The 17,977-nt window shown below is 35.9% G+C and overlaps 1 protein-coding gene across 9 annotated transcripts in view; it reads right to left on the bottom strand.

Annotated features, from left to right (window-relative positions):
• Positions 1-2,169: 2,169 nt before the first annotated feature.
• The window catches only part of REPS1 (RALBP1 associated Eps domain containing 1), an 80,468-nt gene continuing 64,660 nt past the window's right edge, over positions 2,170-17,977 (bottom strand). For 3 of the 9 annotated variants that reach the window (XM_068550987.1, XM_068550991.1, XM_068550992.1), the window contains 10 exons: positions 17,052-17,139; positions 16,166-16,267; positions 13,971-14,043; positions 12,528-12,646; positions 11,614-11,696; positions 9,270-9,455; positions 7,982-8,077; positions 5,986-6,134; positions 4,766-4,871; positions 2,170-2,430 (listed from right to left, as the gene is read on the bottom strand). In XM_068550987.1, the coding sequence (XP_068407088.1) occupies positions 2,362-2,430; positions 4,766-4,871; positions 5,986-6,134; positions 7,982-8,077; positions 9,270-9,455; positions 11,614-11,696; positions 12,528-12,646; positions 13,971-14,043; positions 16,166-16,267; positions 17,052-17,139 (1,071 nt within the window). In that variant the 3' untranslated portion in view covers positions 2,170-2,361. The remainder of the gene's footprint in view (positions 2,431-4,765; positions 4,872-5,985; positions 6,135-7,981; positions 8,078-9,269; positions 9,456-11,613; positions 11,697-12,527; positions 12,647-13,970; positions 14,044-16,165; positions 16,268-17,051; positions 17,140-17,977) is intronic. The other 6 variants (XM_068550988.1, XM_068550993.1, XM_068550990.1 and 3 more) reach the window with 3 other exon arrangements.

Below are 17,977 nucleotides of genomic sequence, written 5' to 3'. Positions count from 1 at the left end.
GACTGGACTTAAAACACCAGGAGTTCCAATCTGCCCTGGCAAAGACAGACAGCATGTTACTTTCTGTTCCAGAAGATCCAGTAAGGAGCAGAATGATTATTTGTCATGGATGATGGGAGGATGAACTAGGATGACCCACGAAGCTCTTCCTCGCTTTTAAACTTTATCATCTATGCTCAATTATGTGAAATGGACAGTAAGAAAAATGTGGGTATGATATTTTGAACCACTTCTTTTGGTAGTTACTTTTCATGAACAGTATTATTTAGAGTAATCTGACTGACAGAACCTAAGACTGAATAAGGATATTGGGTATTTACAGTTTTGTTTTCTGATCTAATGAAAAATGAAGTCATAATGAAAAGTGTTTCTTAAATGGTCAGTCTAGAGAAATGTCTTTACCTGTTGGTGATTTACCAATTATCTTTAACATTTTCATGAAATGGTTATGGATTTAAAAAATATGTATAAGAAACATAACTGGTACTTTATTTAAAAACTTGTCACATATATCCTTAATACGAATGTACTCCTCCAGAGAGCATTAAAAATATACCACTATAAAGTACTAAAAATTTTTCTGTAATTTTTAAGTGGTCTTTTGTTGCAAAATTAAATTCTTAGACCTTCCAAATAAAAAGATTTAAAAATTTGTTACACTGTTAAATTAGAAGGCTGTTTGGCAGGGGGTGGGGAGAGGTAACTTTTAAAAAACAAAACTTGCCTGTAATGGAATTTTGCTGAGTAAAAAAATGAAGAAATTAAGACAACTGTTTCAAAACAGAGAAAAATAAAAATAGGTATTGAGTAGTTTCCTGGGCGCTTAAAGCCTTCATTTAATTATTTAATAAACTGAAGCTATAACCTGTTAGCCACTTTGAAACTTTAGCTGATATATGCAGTAGTAAAAATATTTTTACTTAGTTAATAATGGTAGATAAAGTTGTATTAATCTTGGAAGCTTTTGGTTGTCAGTCTCCTTTTTGCTTCAAATTCTCCTTTAAGGGAATGAAATTTACTAGTACAGTCTAGGATTGTGAACTAGGCTATTTTAAACATTTTCTTCTTTCAACAACAAAAATACAAATTCCTTCTAATTCTTAAAAATTTCAATTCTTGTTAAAAAAATGTACAAAAGTTAAAATACTGTTTTTATTAGTGTAAAATCACACTTTTGATTCTTTTATGATATATCCATGCAGCTTAACATCTATGATGCCACAGAGAGAAGAAAACGTTAAAGGAGTATCTGCTGTTAGTCAGCAATAAATGCAAACTTACAAATGTGATCAGAATGAAAATATCATCTAATACAAAACAAATCCTGAGACACTACATTATCCTGAATAGGACAAAGTTCAGAAACCCTTTGTTAACAGGAAAAACCTCTCTCTATGGCCAAAGAATGAGTAACAAGATAGCTCAAGATAAACTAGAAATCTTAAGGAGTTTCCATTTATTCTGTGAATAATTAAGGTCCTCAGAAATTTTAAAACATATTACTTGAAAAAACGTGTAGAGACTGATGAGCATAAGCTTCTAATTGAGAGTTAAGTACATAAATCATGCAAAAAGTGGTGATGTTTGCAAGTGGACAGTACTTACGTTGTTTGTGGTGTCAACACTTTCCCTTTGCTTCTACGGGACAATTTAAAAAGGTCTGTCTTCACAGTTAATTCGTAAGTTTACATGACTGCTGTGGAATTAAAATCTCACACACAAGCAAGTTTAAGTCACAGGTGAAACCGATCAAATTTTCACAAGGCAAACATAAAATCTGCCCCCCAAGTTGACGTGGAAAAGTCTGAAAGTACCATGTGACTCTTGAAGAATGTTAATTATGGCAGAGCTTATGGTTAACGAATGCCTTATACCATATAGGTCTTTCAAATCAAAAATTAAACAGGAAACGCATTTTAAAGATTTTTGGATTCTCTATGTTAAGTATTAAACCTAAAGACAAACTGACAGTTTATTTAATTTTGTCTCCTTCTGTAAATATTTCTGAGTCTGTGCTCGAGGTGTAAATGAGAAGCCCGTTCTGTAAATCCAAGCAGTGAGTGGTTCTGGTCACATAAGTATAATGGACCAATGTTATGGATGTACTCCTAACGCTATGGAGCAACAAGGGCGGGCTGTGCCAACAAACACAACACACCCTCCACGAAGTCATCCTGACCTTTTTATTGTTGCAATTAAAAAATAAAAGGTACTTAAATACAATGGTGAACACATAGGGCGAAAAAGAATCATACAATTTAATGTTGAATTAAGCAGTGAGCTGAATGTCTGGGTCTCCAAATTGGCTTTGAACCCAAAACCGCTTAAAAATGGGTATGTTCACAGTTAACGGCAATTGGCTTATAGGTGAGAGAATGGTCGAAGTTGTTCCAGTTGAACTTCCAGGGAAATTCTCTCTTCAAGAACATCCTGAAAAAGATGCAAAGCCAAGTTACGTTTCAACATGTATAAAAATGAAGGCACATCTAACAACAGCTCTGCATCAGTAAAACAATTTAAATTTGTTAAGAAGAGGAAGGACAACTGTTCATATTTTAAAAGGATACTTTACTTTAGAAATGTAGTTTCTTTATATGTATGTAATGTTAAAATATGATCTTAATTAAATCTTTATTTCTTAAGTCAGGGTAATAAAATGTTTTTTGCTTCATTATCAGAAAAGCCAATATTTGCAAATGATAGCTACTGATGCATGAATTTTGCATAACGCCTACCCCCTGTAGTAACTGTAGATGAATCGGTTAACACAGATTCTTTCCCCTGGTGATTATATCTGGTCATAACAACTCCTGAACCTCCTTTTGAGTTTCAGTTTCACAATGAATAAATGTATTTTGTAATCAGAATTTCTAATTACTGTTGATTTTGAGCAGACTTTTCAGATAGCCCACAACTTCTAATTCATCCATTTTCCTTTTTTCTTTTTCTCTATCATACTGATAGTATAGTGTTTCAACCAGGATGACCTCTTCCTATTTGGCACCATACTTCCTATTTTCTGTCCTTAGAGATAATGAGAAAAGTGATTTTTAAAATAGCTCCTATATACATGTTGCTATGATTTTCCTTAGTTCTTCAGAAAAACATCCATTAACAAAACTTTCATCTTCGAGGTATGGTACTAGCAAGCTTGTCATGAGTTTTACATTCTTCCTTTACAATGGAGCAAATTCATAATCATAGAACAGCTACGAATATCTTCTTTGATCAGAGAGTTATACAAGAATATTATTCCTTTAACATACATTTATCAAATGCCTAACATGTGCGAGGTTTTGGGGACAGAGACAAGATAGTTACAAATCTATCTACGACAGTCTCAGTTTATCTCTGATGTCCTGGCCTGTTAACACATCTCTCTCTTTTCTCTCAAAAGTACCTTGATTTGGGGACTTCCCTGGTGGTCCAGTGGTTAAGAAAGACTCCGTCTTGCAATGCAGGACACACCGGTTCGATCCCTGGCCGGGGAACTAAGATCCCACATGCTGTGGGGCAATAAAGCCCGTGTGCCGCAACTAGAGAGCCCACGCTCTCTGGAGCCTGTGCGCCACAACTACAGAGCCCATGTGCTCTGGAGCCCACACGCTACAACTAGAGAGAAGTCGGTGCACCACAACAAAGCGAAGCGCCCGCACGCTGCTACGAAAGATCCCGCGTGCCGCAACTAAGACCCGACGCAGCCAAAAAAAAAAAAAAAAAATGTACCTTGGTTTGAACAATATATTATATGGTCACCCTAAACAGAAATGAGTATGGTTTACCCTCAGCAAGTTCAGTTTAGTAGGACAGAGACAAATGTGCCATAGGTATGGACAATGTGATAAAGGCTAGATAAGGAATATGAACAGAATGTTATGGGACTCAACTAACTCTGTATTCAGTTTACATTTCCATGGACTCTTTCCTCATCTTTGTGGTTTACAACCTTGCTACTCAAAGTGGAGCCAACAGTCCAGCAGCATCTTCATCACCTGGAAGCTTATTAGAAATTGCAGAATTCTCAGGTCCCACTCCATACCTGATATGAATCAAAATTTTCATTTTAACATGACCCCTAATTAAGTGTATACACATTAAGGTTTGAGAACCACTGGTTTATAAGACATGAATGCTTACTAATGTTGATGAGTCATAAATGATTCTGGCTGTTAGCTTTTATTTGTAGGGATTCAAAGAAATCATGGTTAGTAGTAAGTAAGAAAAACAAACTCATTCCTCTCAAGTACAGATAACAGGAGAACACACTGGCCCTAAGCACCATCTCTATTTAAGGCTTGTCTTTTCTACTTTAGAGATGATCTAAATTGCCCCCATCCCTCTTCTTTAGACCTGTTTAAGTCATTTTAATAGAATCTGAGTTGTCTTTGATAAAAGGGTAAATTAACAATACTCAAATCATTTTACAATTAGAGTGTTGAGAGTCACACATGAGATACTGGCGGTATCTGAGGTCACAACATTTCTGCTCTTGGGTCTCATTATGAAAGTTAAGAAACATTTTACGAATATGACGCCTTATATACATGTAGGATAAGGCAATCATACCAGAATTGACTATAGGAAATTCTTTTCAATATTAAAAGACTCAAAGGCATATAAAACACTTCAGATCTACACTTCTCTTGCTACATGTAAAGTTTCATACTAGCATAAGAATTGCTGGATCTCCTCCAAGTTCCAGTTCAACACTAAGAGGCTCTGAGTCCATGGAACTTCCCAAATAAAGATTCAGAAACTACATTACCTTTAATTGTTGCTGCAATTCACTATTCAATCTGGCCAAAACTGTGTTGGTTTCCTTATTGCGTCTAATTGACGCCTGAATAGCTTTCTTATCTTTTCCAACAGACCTGAGAAGATAAAAAAAATTACCTTCATTTTTTATCTTTAAATTCTCTCCATTCTTCCCTGATCTCTAAACCCAGAACGCAGAGGAAGCATCTTTGCCTTGTTAGTATAGCTCAACCTCACTTGCTCAGTTTTAATGCTCCACCAAAAGTATCTAAGCTTCAGAGGCTTAATTATTGTAGTTATTGTTTTAATGATTATTCTGTAGAATCACCTGAGTTTAAGTCAGTCTAGAGCAAGCATCAGCAAACTTTTTCTGTAAATGGTCAGACAGTAAGTATTTTAAGCTTTGCGGGCCATACCATTTGTGCTGAATGTTCTTCTTTTTTTGTATCTTCTTTTTCTCTTCTCTTTTTTACAAAAATGTAAAAGCCCATTCTTAGCTCACGGGCCTTACAAAAACAGGCCATGGGCTGACTTTGGTCCATGAGCCCTAGTCTGCCAATTCCTGGTCTAGAACTACCATAGTTAAAACATCAGTGTTACTGTGCACTATAATTTTTTTTTAAAGGTTAAGATTGTTTTTTTAAATTTTATTATATTTTATTTTTGGCTGCATTGGGTCTTCGTTGCTGCGCCTGGGCTTTCTCTGCTTGCGGTGAGTGGGGGCTACAGTTTGTTGTGGTGCATGGGTTTCTCAGTGCAGTGGCTTCTCCTATTGCGGAGCATGGGCTCTAGGTACGCAGGCTTCAGTAGTTGTGGCTCGCAGGCTCTAGAGCGAAGGCTCAGTAGTTGTGGTGCACGGGGTTAGTTGCTCTGCGGCATGTGGGATCTTCCTGGACCAGGGCTCAAACCCGTGTCCCCTGCCTTGGCAGGCGCATTCTTAACCACTGTGCCAGCACAGAAGTCCCTGTGCACTATAATTTTTAAAGTCTGCTCCAGGATTTGCAATAGAGTGTAAAAATGGAATTGGAATTGAACTTAATAATAGAAGGGAAAAAAGTGGGAAGAATATTCTACCCACTGATAAATGACAAAACTCTCAAAGAGGAGCAGTGAAAAGCCTATGCTCACCTACAGGACTAGTCTGACCATAATTCCTTTCAGTTTGATATTTTTAATTGCTGTGCTTTTTGTTTCTGGTAGTTACATGTGTTTAGGAATGGCTTTGATTACCTAGGAATAGAAGGTTGTGATGCAAGAACAGCAGCTAGGACACCTGTCTTTTGTGTATGTTCATCAACTTCTGGCCTTAATTCATCTTCTGATTTTAATCTCCTTCGAACAGGTTTAGGTGGTGGAGCAAGAGGTGTTGTGCCTTTGCTCTAGGAGACAAGAATTCCATTCATAATGAGCATTTCTTTCTTTTTTTTTTTTTTTACAACTCACACACACACACACTGTATTTTATTTTTACAAGAGGTAAATAAACTGACACCAAGCATTGTAAGTGGATGACCACAACAAAAGCAAAAATGACTGCAATTACCAAACACGAAACACACTCATACTATGTCATAATATTGACATTCAGTCCAGTAATCCTCCACTGTAACAGCTCCTTTACTTTATAATGAGCATTTCTTGAAGACATTCACAGTTAGTTAGCACTTTGCCAACATCATATGGTTTTGTTAAGCCATTCATTCTCCAAAAATTAAGAGTCACCTGTCTTACTTTGAAACAACTTATATATTTGTGGCAACAACTGACTTAAATTGCAATGGGAAAGAACGTTCCTAGTGACACTACAATTGTAAATGTACCTACTAGACAAATTTTTTTATAGGGTGACATAATAAGCTCCTTGAGGTCCGAATTCTGTGACTCAAGCTATCATATTCAGTTTTAACATAAATATGATACACACTTGATATATACCTGTTCAATAACTATAAAAGGGAGTCTCCAGAAATATGCATCCATTATCACCATAGGCTTTCCTACTCAAAAATCCTAAGATATCTTAATGAATAAAACAATTTATAAAGAAGTGGAAAACTAGGCAATTCTTTAAAAACCCATCACTAAGATGCATAATAATTATAATTTTTGAAAATGAGTGGACATTTTATTGGTAACTGTGAATGTGTCCTCAGCAGAATCAAACATGGTATTCTGGTATTTACCATAACCTGATTTGACCTGTTAATAAATAAAAACAAGAGTCAAATGCCATCTCTTTGGTTAAGTGCTATTTTTAATTTATTGCCATTAACTGACAAAAATATAATTCACTATTAAAAAAATCACAGAACTACTAATGTCGTAAAAATTAAAGTGCCCAGAAAGTAGAATTTAAGCACTTTCAGAAACACTCACTGTTTTCATGACTACTGGGAATGTCTTAATGATGACAAAAAAAAGTTACCAAAATTTTTTTCTCAAGGGGAAGTGTCCTGATATCTGTAATTTACTTTGAAATGCAAGCAACAGATAAGAAGGATTGATATAGTTAGAGAGAAGGATGGAGATATAAAGCAAGTATATTAACACAAGGAAAAACATATATATTTTTCTATTTCTTTAATTTTGTATTTATATGAAATGACAAACATTCACTAAACGTACTGTGACAGTCATTTCATGATGTATGTAAGTCACATCATTATGCTGTACTCCTTAAACTTATACAGTGTTGTGTGTCAATTACATCTCAATAAAACTGGAAGAAAAATAAAGTATAGTAAATACTAATGGTATAATCAAGGTGTGGGTTTACTGATGTACAATGTAAAGTTCTTTCAACCTTTCTGTATGTTTAAAATTTTTCATAATAAATTTTTGGGAAAAAAATCATTCTTAAGACAGTTAAAGAAAAAGAGCACCAAGTATAATATTAACCTTAAAGGGCTGATAATTTTTCCCTATTATACTCATAACTGCAATAAGAGAAACTGAATATGACAAATAAGGAAGTTCTACTTTATATGTTTTAAAGAATGTAATAACCACATAAGATGTGAGAACCTGTGGCATGCATTAATGCAAACGATAGGCTATCGTCTCCATCTCTAGGTGGGCTGTGTTCTGAGATGGACTAAGCATATTACAGTTAAAGGCAGTGGAATGAGCTAGATCATCTCGAACTTTATTTCTAAGATTTTCAAATTATCTCATATAACTTTTCATATGTATAAAATGATCAATATTTAAAAAGACTTCTGTATACCGCATTGACGGGAGCGCTAGCAGCTGTCTTTTCTTCAATTTTACTATCTGTTTTGGCAACTCGAAGAGAACTTGCAGGATCAGAAGCTTTTTCAACCTAGAGATGAATATATGATTATCACAAATTATAAGTAATATACATATATGAATAAATATACATGTAACAAATCAGAGAGTTAAATGTTTGTAAAACAGTCATTCTAACAATAAGAAACCTGAGATGAAGATGAGAGGGAATTTGAGAATACCTCATAAAATGATCATTCTCTACTACTAAAGGGCAGAGAGGGGAGGTAGTAAATCTCTGAGGGGGTGGGGGGCGGCTGAGGATGCAGCACTGTCTGGGAAGTTCTTTGGTTGGGGGAGGGGAAGCATCCATTCCAGGCGAGTAAGTACCAGTACCCTGTACACACCTGCACTCCCCTCAGGCCCACCCTGCCTTCCTGGAGGTGCAGCCCATTTCCCTAGTAGCCCCAGGCCAGGCAGAAAGTTGCAGGGTTGAAGAAGTGGCTAGTAGAAAACTTTCCATGGATCAGACCTATAAGAACACTTTGTCTAAATTATGCCAGTCAAACAAGCAGATTTTTGGATGTGTTAGAGAAGATCAGTATAAATTGAAACAATCAGAATGGACTTCAGAATTTCCCTGTTCCCTCCAACTCCACATTTACACTTAGCAAAGACAGGGATCCCTAGAGAAGTTCTTGCTGCTAGAACTAAACAGAGTCTCCCAGAACACTGTCTGCAAAGATTAAATTTTGACATCCTGTATTCTGTTAAGTCTGTCTAACTAACGTGACTTCCTCTCGCACAATCTTCACCAAATCACACAGTCAAATGCTTAGCAGTAAGATGCAACCCCCCATAAAGTGACTTAGTCTCATACAAACTGAGTGTAGCTATGGTAACCATAGCCTCTTATTATACAGAAATGTTCACCAAATCACACGAGATGTTTAGCATTAAGGTGCAACTCCCAGAACAGTGTTTTAGCCAAGACCAGATGGTTGTGTTTGTGTCTTTTCATGTGACAGCTACTCCTCACCCAGATTTTGATTCTTATTAATAAGCATTTTATGCAACCAGCAGGTGTCTGAGGCCAATAAGAAATTGAGAAGCACTGACCTAGGGAATATAAATCCTCTAAAAGCAGCAGCAGCAGATAATTTACTCGCTGATGTCCCTTCTATTATTTGCTCTTTTAGGGGTTCCTCTGTTTAAGGACTGGCTTCTGAGCATGATATGAGAAGATTCCCAGCAGAAAATTAGATAAGCCCTTGAACACTGACCGGCAAGACCTCTGGATGTTTCTCGGCTTCATCATCTTGTTCTTCATTTACATTTGATGCAGCAAATACTTCAAATTGGCTGAAATCTGCAAAATTTGGTTGTTCTGGTATCTGCTGAGGTGAGGTACTAGTGTGAGTTATTAGGCCATCGGCATCCACTGGGCGATGCACAACGGGACCAGGAGCCTACATGAGGGTTTAGGATAGAGGAACAAACATTTTATTAGTGTTATCAGTGTCAGAGAGTAGCCTTCTTTTTCTCTGAAAATTTATTATAAGGATGCTCTTTTTACTAGCTGAAAATTCAGGGAGGTGAGCTACAGTAACATTTAGCTCTAAAAAACCTTAAGTGAAATGCTAAGACACTAAAAAAATTAAGATGACAAACTTCCAATAAAAAAGATACTTTTACAAAATTCTTATTGCAAAGAAAGGGCATCAAAGGAGAGGGGAAGTTCTGGCCCTAATCTCTGATTCTCCCCATGCATCTGTTTTTTTCTTAATTGGGTTACTGCATAATTGTTCATTCTTTAAAAAAGCTATTTTTTAAAATGTTTCATATGTTTCTAAAAAGATTGTTATTTTTAAAGTGTGAAAACCCGTGCTCCAGCTACTCTCTGACACTCCAGTGAACGTTTCTTCAATTTGTCCTCCACTCCTTTGCCAGATCAAGTCTTCTAAAGTCTTCAATCGAAAAATAAATTTATGGAGTATATACTTTTGGCCAAGCACTATGGATATAATAGTGAATAAACAAGTATGGTCCATCCCCTAATAAAGCTGACAGTCTAGTGCAGGACAAGAGATAAATAAACAAGGGTTTAAAATACCGTGTGAGGAGTTTTATGACAAAGGAAGTACAGGATGCTACAGGAATAAATCTGAAGTCTCTTTAAAAAGTCCCTTTAAAAATTCTCTATATCCTATAAGAAAAATTCCACCTTCTTAGTATGATATAGGAGATGCTCTGCCCCTTTTCCACCTATTTAATTTCCTTTCCCATGACTCTAGTTGTACTGAATTCAATGGTTTTTCCTTGAAGAATATGCCAGGCTTACCTTACACCTCTATGCCATTCCTTCTGGTTGTAATGCCCTCTCCCCAAGAAATACCATTTTAGATAATTTCAAGTCTCTGCTTAAGTCTAACTTACTTCATTTTACTTGGACCTTTTCAATGTGATCCCTGACTTTACCAGCTAGGAAACCTGTGACAAAGCATTTTATAAATATGTCTACTGCAGCACTTTTATTATAATTGTTGTTTACAGTTCTGTCTTTTGCACTAGACTGGTTCTTGAGTCAAGAGACCAACTCACTGGGTTTCACAGCTTAACCCAGTAAAAGCATTTTTGTTGGCACTTTAGATAAAATAAATACTGGAATATTCAAATTTCAATGTCTTCGATGATTAGGAAACCATCTTTTTAACTGCAAATAAGCATCTTCATTATAAGAATCTAACTCAGAAAAATCAACCAAACTCATTCATGTAAAAGGTAGCCAGTCAGTCACTTAAAACTAAGCTATAGTCCAGAATCTATCTTGGAACATAACAGTTTTATGCAGATGCAAACAACTTCGACCTGGCAGGGGGTGGTGCAGAAGTCGTCTAACACTTCCTTCACTGACGCAGTAACACATCCAGGGAGATGGAGGGAGGTCACTCTGAGTCACTGCTAGATCCAGGACATAACATGGACACCTCATATCTCCCAATCCATTGCTCTTTCCTCTAAACCCTCCTTTGTCAAGACATTATCATTTGGTTCACTTCTGAGCTTCTTTCAAAAAATAAGTCAAATCATTATTGGAATCCTTATCTTCTAAAATAAGACCTAGCTTCCCTGAATTATTACTATTTTTTAATAAATGTATTTATTTATTTTTGGCTGCGTTGGGTCTTTGTTGCTGCTTTCGGGCTTTCTCTAGTTGCGGCGAGTGGGGGCTACTCTTTGTTGAGGTGCGCAGGCTTTCACTGCGGTGGCTTCTTGTGTTGCGGAGCACGGGCTCTAGGCACGCAGGCTGCAGTAGTCGTGGCTCCCGGGCTCTAGAGCGCAGGCTCAGTAGTTGTGGCGCACGGGCTTAGTTGCTCCACGGCATGTGGGATCTTCCCGGACCGGGGCTCGAACCTGTGTCCCCTGCATTGGCAGGCGGATTCTTAACCACTGCGTCACCAGGGAAGTCCCCTTCCCTGAATTATTAATAAATGCACATTAAGAATGACAATTATGTAATTCCTGATCTTCAGAATAATTCTAGAATAGAATCAAAGACCTAACAGACAAATTGACTAAGGGGACTATAATAACTGACGCTTAGTAGTGAATACCTAGGAGAATTACCTGTGAGGGCTGTGGTCTTGGAGGCACTGCAGGAGGTTGGGCAACAACTCCAGCCTGTTGCTGTCCTGTGTGAACACACAAGTCTTCTTTTTGTAAATATATAATTACTTTGCTAATAGAACAGACAGGCTGAATGAATGTGATCAAATGATAAAAGATTTCCAATACCAACATATGGTATTGGAAGCCATATATATATCTTGTAAAACTGTCTAGATGTGGTCAAACCTCACGGCCTCTTCTCAGACCTCATTTCTCTTGCTCTGCTGCATGAGGCACTTGTCTTGCTCCTCCCTGTTTCCATAACACTATACATTCTTGGTTTTCTTCCCATATTTCTGATTGTTCTTTAGCTATCAAATACGAAGACTTGCAAATTTTCTCTCATTTAACACTTCAGTCTACTAATTCTATGTAAATGATTCTCAAATAATACATCAATCTTCCCTAACCCACAAGTCCAACGGCCTGTTGATTATTTCTCTTTTTTCTCATCATTCCAAACGCATAATATCAAAAAGAGATCATCACCCTCCGTCCTAACTTTTCTATTTCCACCAGCGTGATAACAATACGACCAGTCATATAAAAATTGAAACCTTTGAGTAAGCTATGACTCTTCCTTCTCTTTTGTCATGTAATTTAAGACCTATTAGCTTTCCCTCCTTGATACCTCCACATCGTTCTTTTAAAATCTCTTGTGGCATCTCTCAGGTTCCCATCGTTATCATTTGAACTCAATTTAGGTAGTCATTAATTAAAAAAAAAATTCCCTCTCATTTGATACTTTTTCAATTCAAAATGTTTCTTCATATAAATATCAAAAAATAAGAGAAAATAAAATATTGTGTATTTTTAGCTTAATATATTTAATGTATTTAATTTAATATATATTATGGTTCTCTAACCCCTACCTGTGGTGACTGAAAAGGTCCGATTCATATCTAAAGATGACGATCTAGAATGAGAGGGCTGAGGCCTTGGAGGGGGAGGTGGTGGTGCAGTGTTATCAGGCGACATTCCTGAATGAGACCTGCAAAATTCGCCCCGTTACAATTGGTCATGCTACTGACATTGGAGCTTTTCTTTTTTCTTCTTAAGCATTCAAACTCAGCTAAGCAGCAAAGGATCTTATTGGTGTGACATTTTCTCCAGAGGACAGACAAGTATTACAATGAATAAACAGTACTGTTTATGATGTGCATTCAACAAGTAGTTATTTAATATAGCAAATAATCTTCTTTATAAAGTATAATTATACATTCAACAAAATTTCAAAAAATTTAAAAGCAAAGTTAGTTATTAACATGAATTCAAGGTAGACTTCTAACCTAGTGTAATGTTTTTCCATTCATTTAAAGATAATATTAGTCTGAAAAGCTATTTTCAAAAAAGAGAAACTCTACTTTCAGATACGGTTAGCTTTCAACTTATCTAAAGTTTGGTAAGCTGAGGCAGAATGTGGCTCAACTACGTGAGATGCGCATTCCTGTGTTACCACAGGCCCTCTCATTTTAGAGGTGATTATTTATCCTCATGCTCAACCCTCTCTCGAGATTCACTTACTGGCCACCAAAGTCTTCTATGTATTCTGAAGAGTCTCATGGACTTTAGCAATCTGATCCTCACTAATAGGAATAAAAAGTAGACTAAAATCCAAACTGGCTGAGAACTCTAAGATATATGAAAAAGCAGCCTTTTGATTGTGTGAGCTCTTCAGAGATTCTATATTACCACTCTCTCCATGTATCCTCCAGGAGTGTGGCAAAAGGCTCTTACAATGCGTGAAAAGCGGGGGAGAAAGATGCTTCTGTCCTGTGCACAGTTCTGAATGGACGGTGAAGCCCTTGTAGACAGAGCCCTTGCTACCCTCACCCTACCCCACACCTTTTTTTGTTTGTGCCTGAGAAGTTATATATAATGCAGGTCTTCAGGGTGGGTAGGTAGCCCAACACTGGCCTGTGCTTCCAGATGACATTTTAAAACACCGAATTCTTTTGGTACTTGCCCATAAGGCTATAAAAGGAAATCTGCACATTTCTTACTTAAATAGACTCTCACTGATGAGCTACAAAAAGGCCTGTATTCAACCACTACTGCCAAGAAATTATCAGCTCATTTTAAACCTTCCGCAGAATACCATGAAGACATAACGGTTCCTTTTGTTTTCGTATTAAAGTTGGAAAGAATCAAAATCATTTCCCTTTTACATAAATCAGTAGGTAACCTAACAGCTTTTAGAGAAGTGAAGAACTGAAGAAGAGAGAAAAATAACTTATACTTGGTTTTAAATAATTCTAAATATTAAAACATAACAAGATATTTTAATTATGCTTTTTATTGACAGAAACACTAACCTTTGACGAGTTACATTGTTCCCAATCTGTTCTGGATCCGAAGTAAAAGAGTCTGAACTACTGTAACCATCTGCTGATAAATGGGATATATCCTACTTAATAATAATCATTTCTTCACTTTTTACTCTATATGCCGTAAACAAATATAACTGAATTATTGTTTCAAATCAGAAATATTCAAAGATTGGCTAACACGTTAACATTTCATCATAGTATTACTAACTGTAAAAATTAGATATAAATCAAATAAATCATGGACTATTTACACAACAAAATACTATGCACAGAGAATAAGTTACAATCTAAAAAAGTTATTATTTAATAACAGAAATATTCAAAATAAGTTACATGGAAGAAGGATAGAAAACAGTACATATATTACAATTTCATTTCATATAAGAATATAACATGCACAGAATTTGAGGATTAAGGTTGACAAGGAATGCTGATCACGGTCACTCATAGAATAGTGAGATTACAAGTAATTTTTATTTTCTTATTTTTATTTATTACATTTCTACAAGTGTGAATAATTTTTGTAATGAAAAAATTCATTTTTAAAGAATAAATTAGAAATACCTTAAGTAAAAAAGCTAACTTAAAGACTGTTAATGTAAAATTTTTAAAAATTTGACAAGGGAATAAAATGTGCTTAGACAATAATAAAATTTATGAAATTAACCAGAGGGCACCAATTTTTCACCTGAGGTAATATCATTTTCAATTTCCTTAAAGTCTTATGAAGGAGAAGAGAATCCCAGAAGCAGACTAAGAGTTGTGAAGCAGTAAAGAAGTTTTAAAATAGAAACTCTAGGGATAATTTGAAGAAATACTACTCATACCTTTCAAGAGTGATAAATTGAAGGGACTGGTTATTTGGTTTAGTTTCATTTCAAAATGTATCCCTTTCCTTTTTCTTGTCAAATCACTGAGAAGTTTACTTAATTGGTACAAGAAGGATGCTAAAATTAACGAATTTCCATTTGGATGTTCTAATAGGCATCTCAAACTTATCATGTCTAAACCTGAACTCCTACTCTCCCCCTGCCACAAACCTTCTCCTACCACAGACTCTGTCAATTCCCAGTTGCTAAGATCCCTTGAACCACCCATGACCCGCCCCCCACCCCGACCCCTTCACATTCAAGCAAATCCTGTGGTCTTTTCCTACCAAAATCTAACCAGAATCTGACCACTTCTCAGCACTTCTACTGCTACCACCCCAGGCCAAGCCATCATCTTCCCTTGCCTGTATTGTTATAACTGTTTCCTAAAATGGTCTTTCCCTGTTTGAACTCGCACCTTCTTCTGGCTTATTACCAATACAGCAGCCAGAATGATCCTGCTAATAAAAAAGGAAGGTCAGATTATGTCACTTCTCCATTCAAAAACCTTCTAAATGGCTTTTCATCTTACTCAGTAAAAGTCAGTCTTACACTGCTCCCCAGTTACCATTCTCCCACTTGCTACCTCTACCTGCCAAATTTACTAACTCGTTCTATTTCGGGCGTTTGCTTGCTGTTCCCAGTAAATAAGGCATCTTCCCTAAACCAGGGCTTCATATTGGCTGTTCCTTGTGCCTTAAACATCCTTCCTTCAGCTATTCACACAGCCCAATTCCTTGTCTCCTTCAAGTTTTAACTCAAATGTCATCTTTTGTAAGGCCTTCTTTGATCACCTTATTTAAAATGTCACTCCCTCTCCCCTTTCACAACTTAATTTTTATCCAGGGTGTTAATTATCTCCTAAGATATGAGTCCTTTTTTTCTGTTACCTCCCCTACAGAATGTAAACTCCAAAAGGGCAAAGATTTTTTTGTTTTGTTTTGTTTACTGCTGAATCCCCAGTGTCTAGAACAGAGCCTGGCACATAGTATTCCATTAACATTGGCTGAATGAATGAATATATACACAATTTCTTGTGAGAGAGGAAGAAAGGAGCTAGTGGGAAAGAGCCAACGTACAAAATCTGGCTAGTTGAGAGGGATGGCAAACAGGAGGCCTGCCTTAAAAGAAGGTTCGGTGGCAATGGGCAACCATTTATTCATACAGAGGGTAGGGTGTTTGAAAGGACTGACTATTCTCTGCATTATCCAGTGAAGATAATATTAAATGGTTATATATTTGAATTATTCAGACTCTAAGTCCAGACTTAATAAACCTCAAATGGAAGATGTAATTCTATCTTTCACTTACCTACAGTATTTCCAGAAGCAAATTTCACTGATGAATTTATCTTATTTTCTTCTGAAAGGTCAGATGTTTTCACAAGTAATGGGCTAGTGGGATTAGTATGATCTAGGAGAGAATTAATAGGTAAAAATACAAGATACAGGTATCTGAATTAATAAATTCATAAACCTCAGGGTACAAGACTTTGTTTCAATACTCCGAAGAAGTAGCAAGTAAATCCATGAAATGTAAGACAAAATAATACTTAATAGGACAAACATAAACCTGTTTACGCAGAATTTTGTTTTCTGCCACAACAGAAGATACTTTATAATGAAAAAGTCAATCTGCATGTTCATACTTTGTTAATTTTATCCCTGTAGGGCAATTAGTTAAATAAAACACCACACAAATGACTGTAAAATAAGTAATTTATGTTGTTGACTTACATACAAAATAAATCTATCTGTGAGAGACCCTAACTAAAACATTTAATCTAAAATGAGGAGAAACTTCAAGAGTTAAAGCAAAATATACTATTTCAAAGACAAAATTCACTTTAACATATACCTCTTCGGTTAAAATTTGAACATACTTTAAATGTACAATTCACAAGAATGATCATAAAAACCCACAGGGTATTAGAAAAGTCACGTTTTCCAAACGTCCTTATTTAAAAATTTTATAAATTAAATTCAGTAATTTGCTTTTAAAACTGTAATATAAATTAAAAAAAAAATACAAGCACACACACACAATACATATATAATTGCAGAAAGTATTATGTTAAAAAATAAGCAATTAACAAAAGAAACCTGAACTCAGAATGATTACCTGTGTATTTTGGTTTGATGCTAATCTAAAATATAACCCACTAAACTAAGATACAACCCAGCAACAGCTTCCTTACCACTGCCAGTTCTTTTAAGTTCCATTTCCTGCATGTGGATTTTGCTTGGAGTCATACGAATGGGAACTGGATGAACAATAGCAGTATCCTACAGACAAATGGGAGGAAATACAGAATTTGTATTAAAAATGCCAAGTAGGTACCCTGAAATAACCAAAATTAAAAACACTTCAAAAACTGGTGGACAGAGTTTCTCATGCACACTAAGGCAAGCGTGAAAATTAATTTTTTAAATAAAAGTTCCAGAATTATATTAAAAAAAATCAAGTTTTCTATATATGCCTAATAATCTGATTTGTTTTACAAAAAGTACATTTTAACTTTGAGTGATTAAAGATTTGAGAAAAAAACTGATCTTATAAAAATACAATTCAAGACAATATTCAAAGGCAACGTGCGAAATGATCTGAGGAAATTATACAAATCTGAACCTTTGAGGTTAAAAGGAACTATTTCGTGAGAACCCAAAGACTAAGTAACAGATTGAATTCATTTTCACTAAACTGCTCAAAAAATTTGACACTTTTCTTTTTCATATATAAAACAAAGTTAATGAGATGCCTGTCATATTGTAACAGTAGGCATGATACATACTTTCTATAGATTAGTTCTACAGAACTGTTTAAAACTCATGCATAAAACTTCCACAAAGGAACCCATTTTTTTAAGAGTTAGGATAAGTAACACTCCCACTCTAACATTAATACTTTCCTTAAACTTTTTCATGACTATACTACATCTGATAATTCTCAACTTAAGTCATGAGTGGCAAGTCTAGTTAGAGGAGTAAAGGAACTGACAGAATAAACTTCTGAAAAGACTATAAGGCAATGTATGGCAGCCTCTCCAAAAGGGAAGGAAGAGAGAAAGGTGCATCTGGGTAGCCAGGTAGGCCTGGCCCTGGGAGCTGAGACGCCCAGGGGAGG

This window comes from Eschrichtius robustus, chromosome 9 (genome assembly GCF_028021215.1).
Source record: "Eschrichtius robustus isolate mEscRob2 chromosome 9, mEscRob2.pri, whole genome shotgun sequence".
In the NCBI taxonomy this organism is placed as follows: Eukaryota; Metazoa; Chordata; class Mammalia; order Artiodactyla; family Eschrichtiidae; genus Eschrichtius; species Eschrichtius robustus.
The sequence above is the reverse complement of the archived record's forward strand: the minus strand, read 5'-3'. Positions and strand labels throughout refer to the sequence as shown.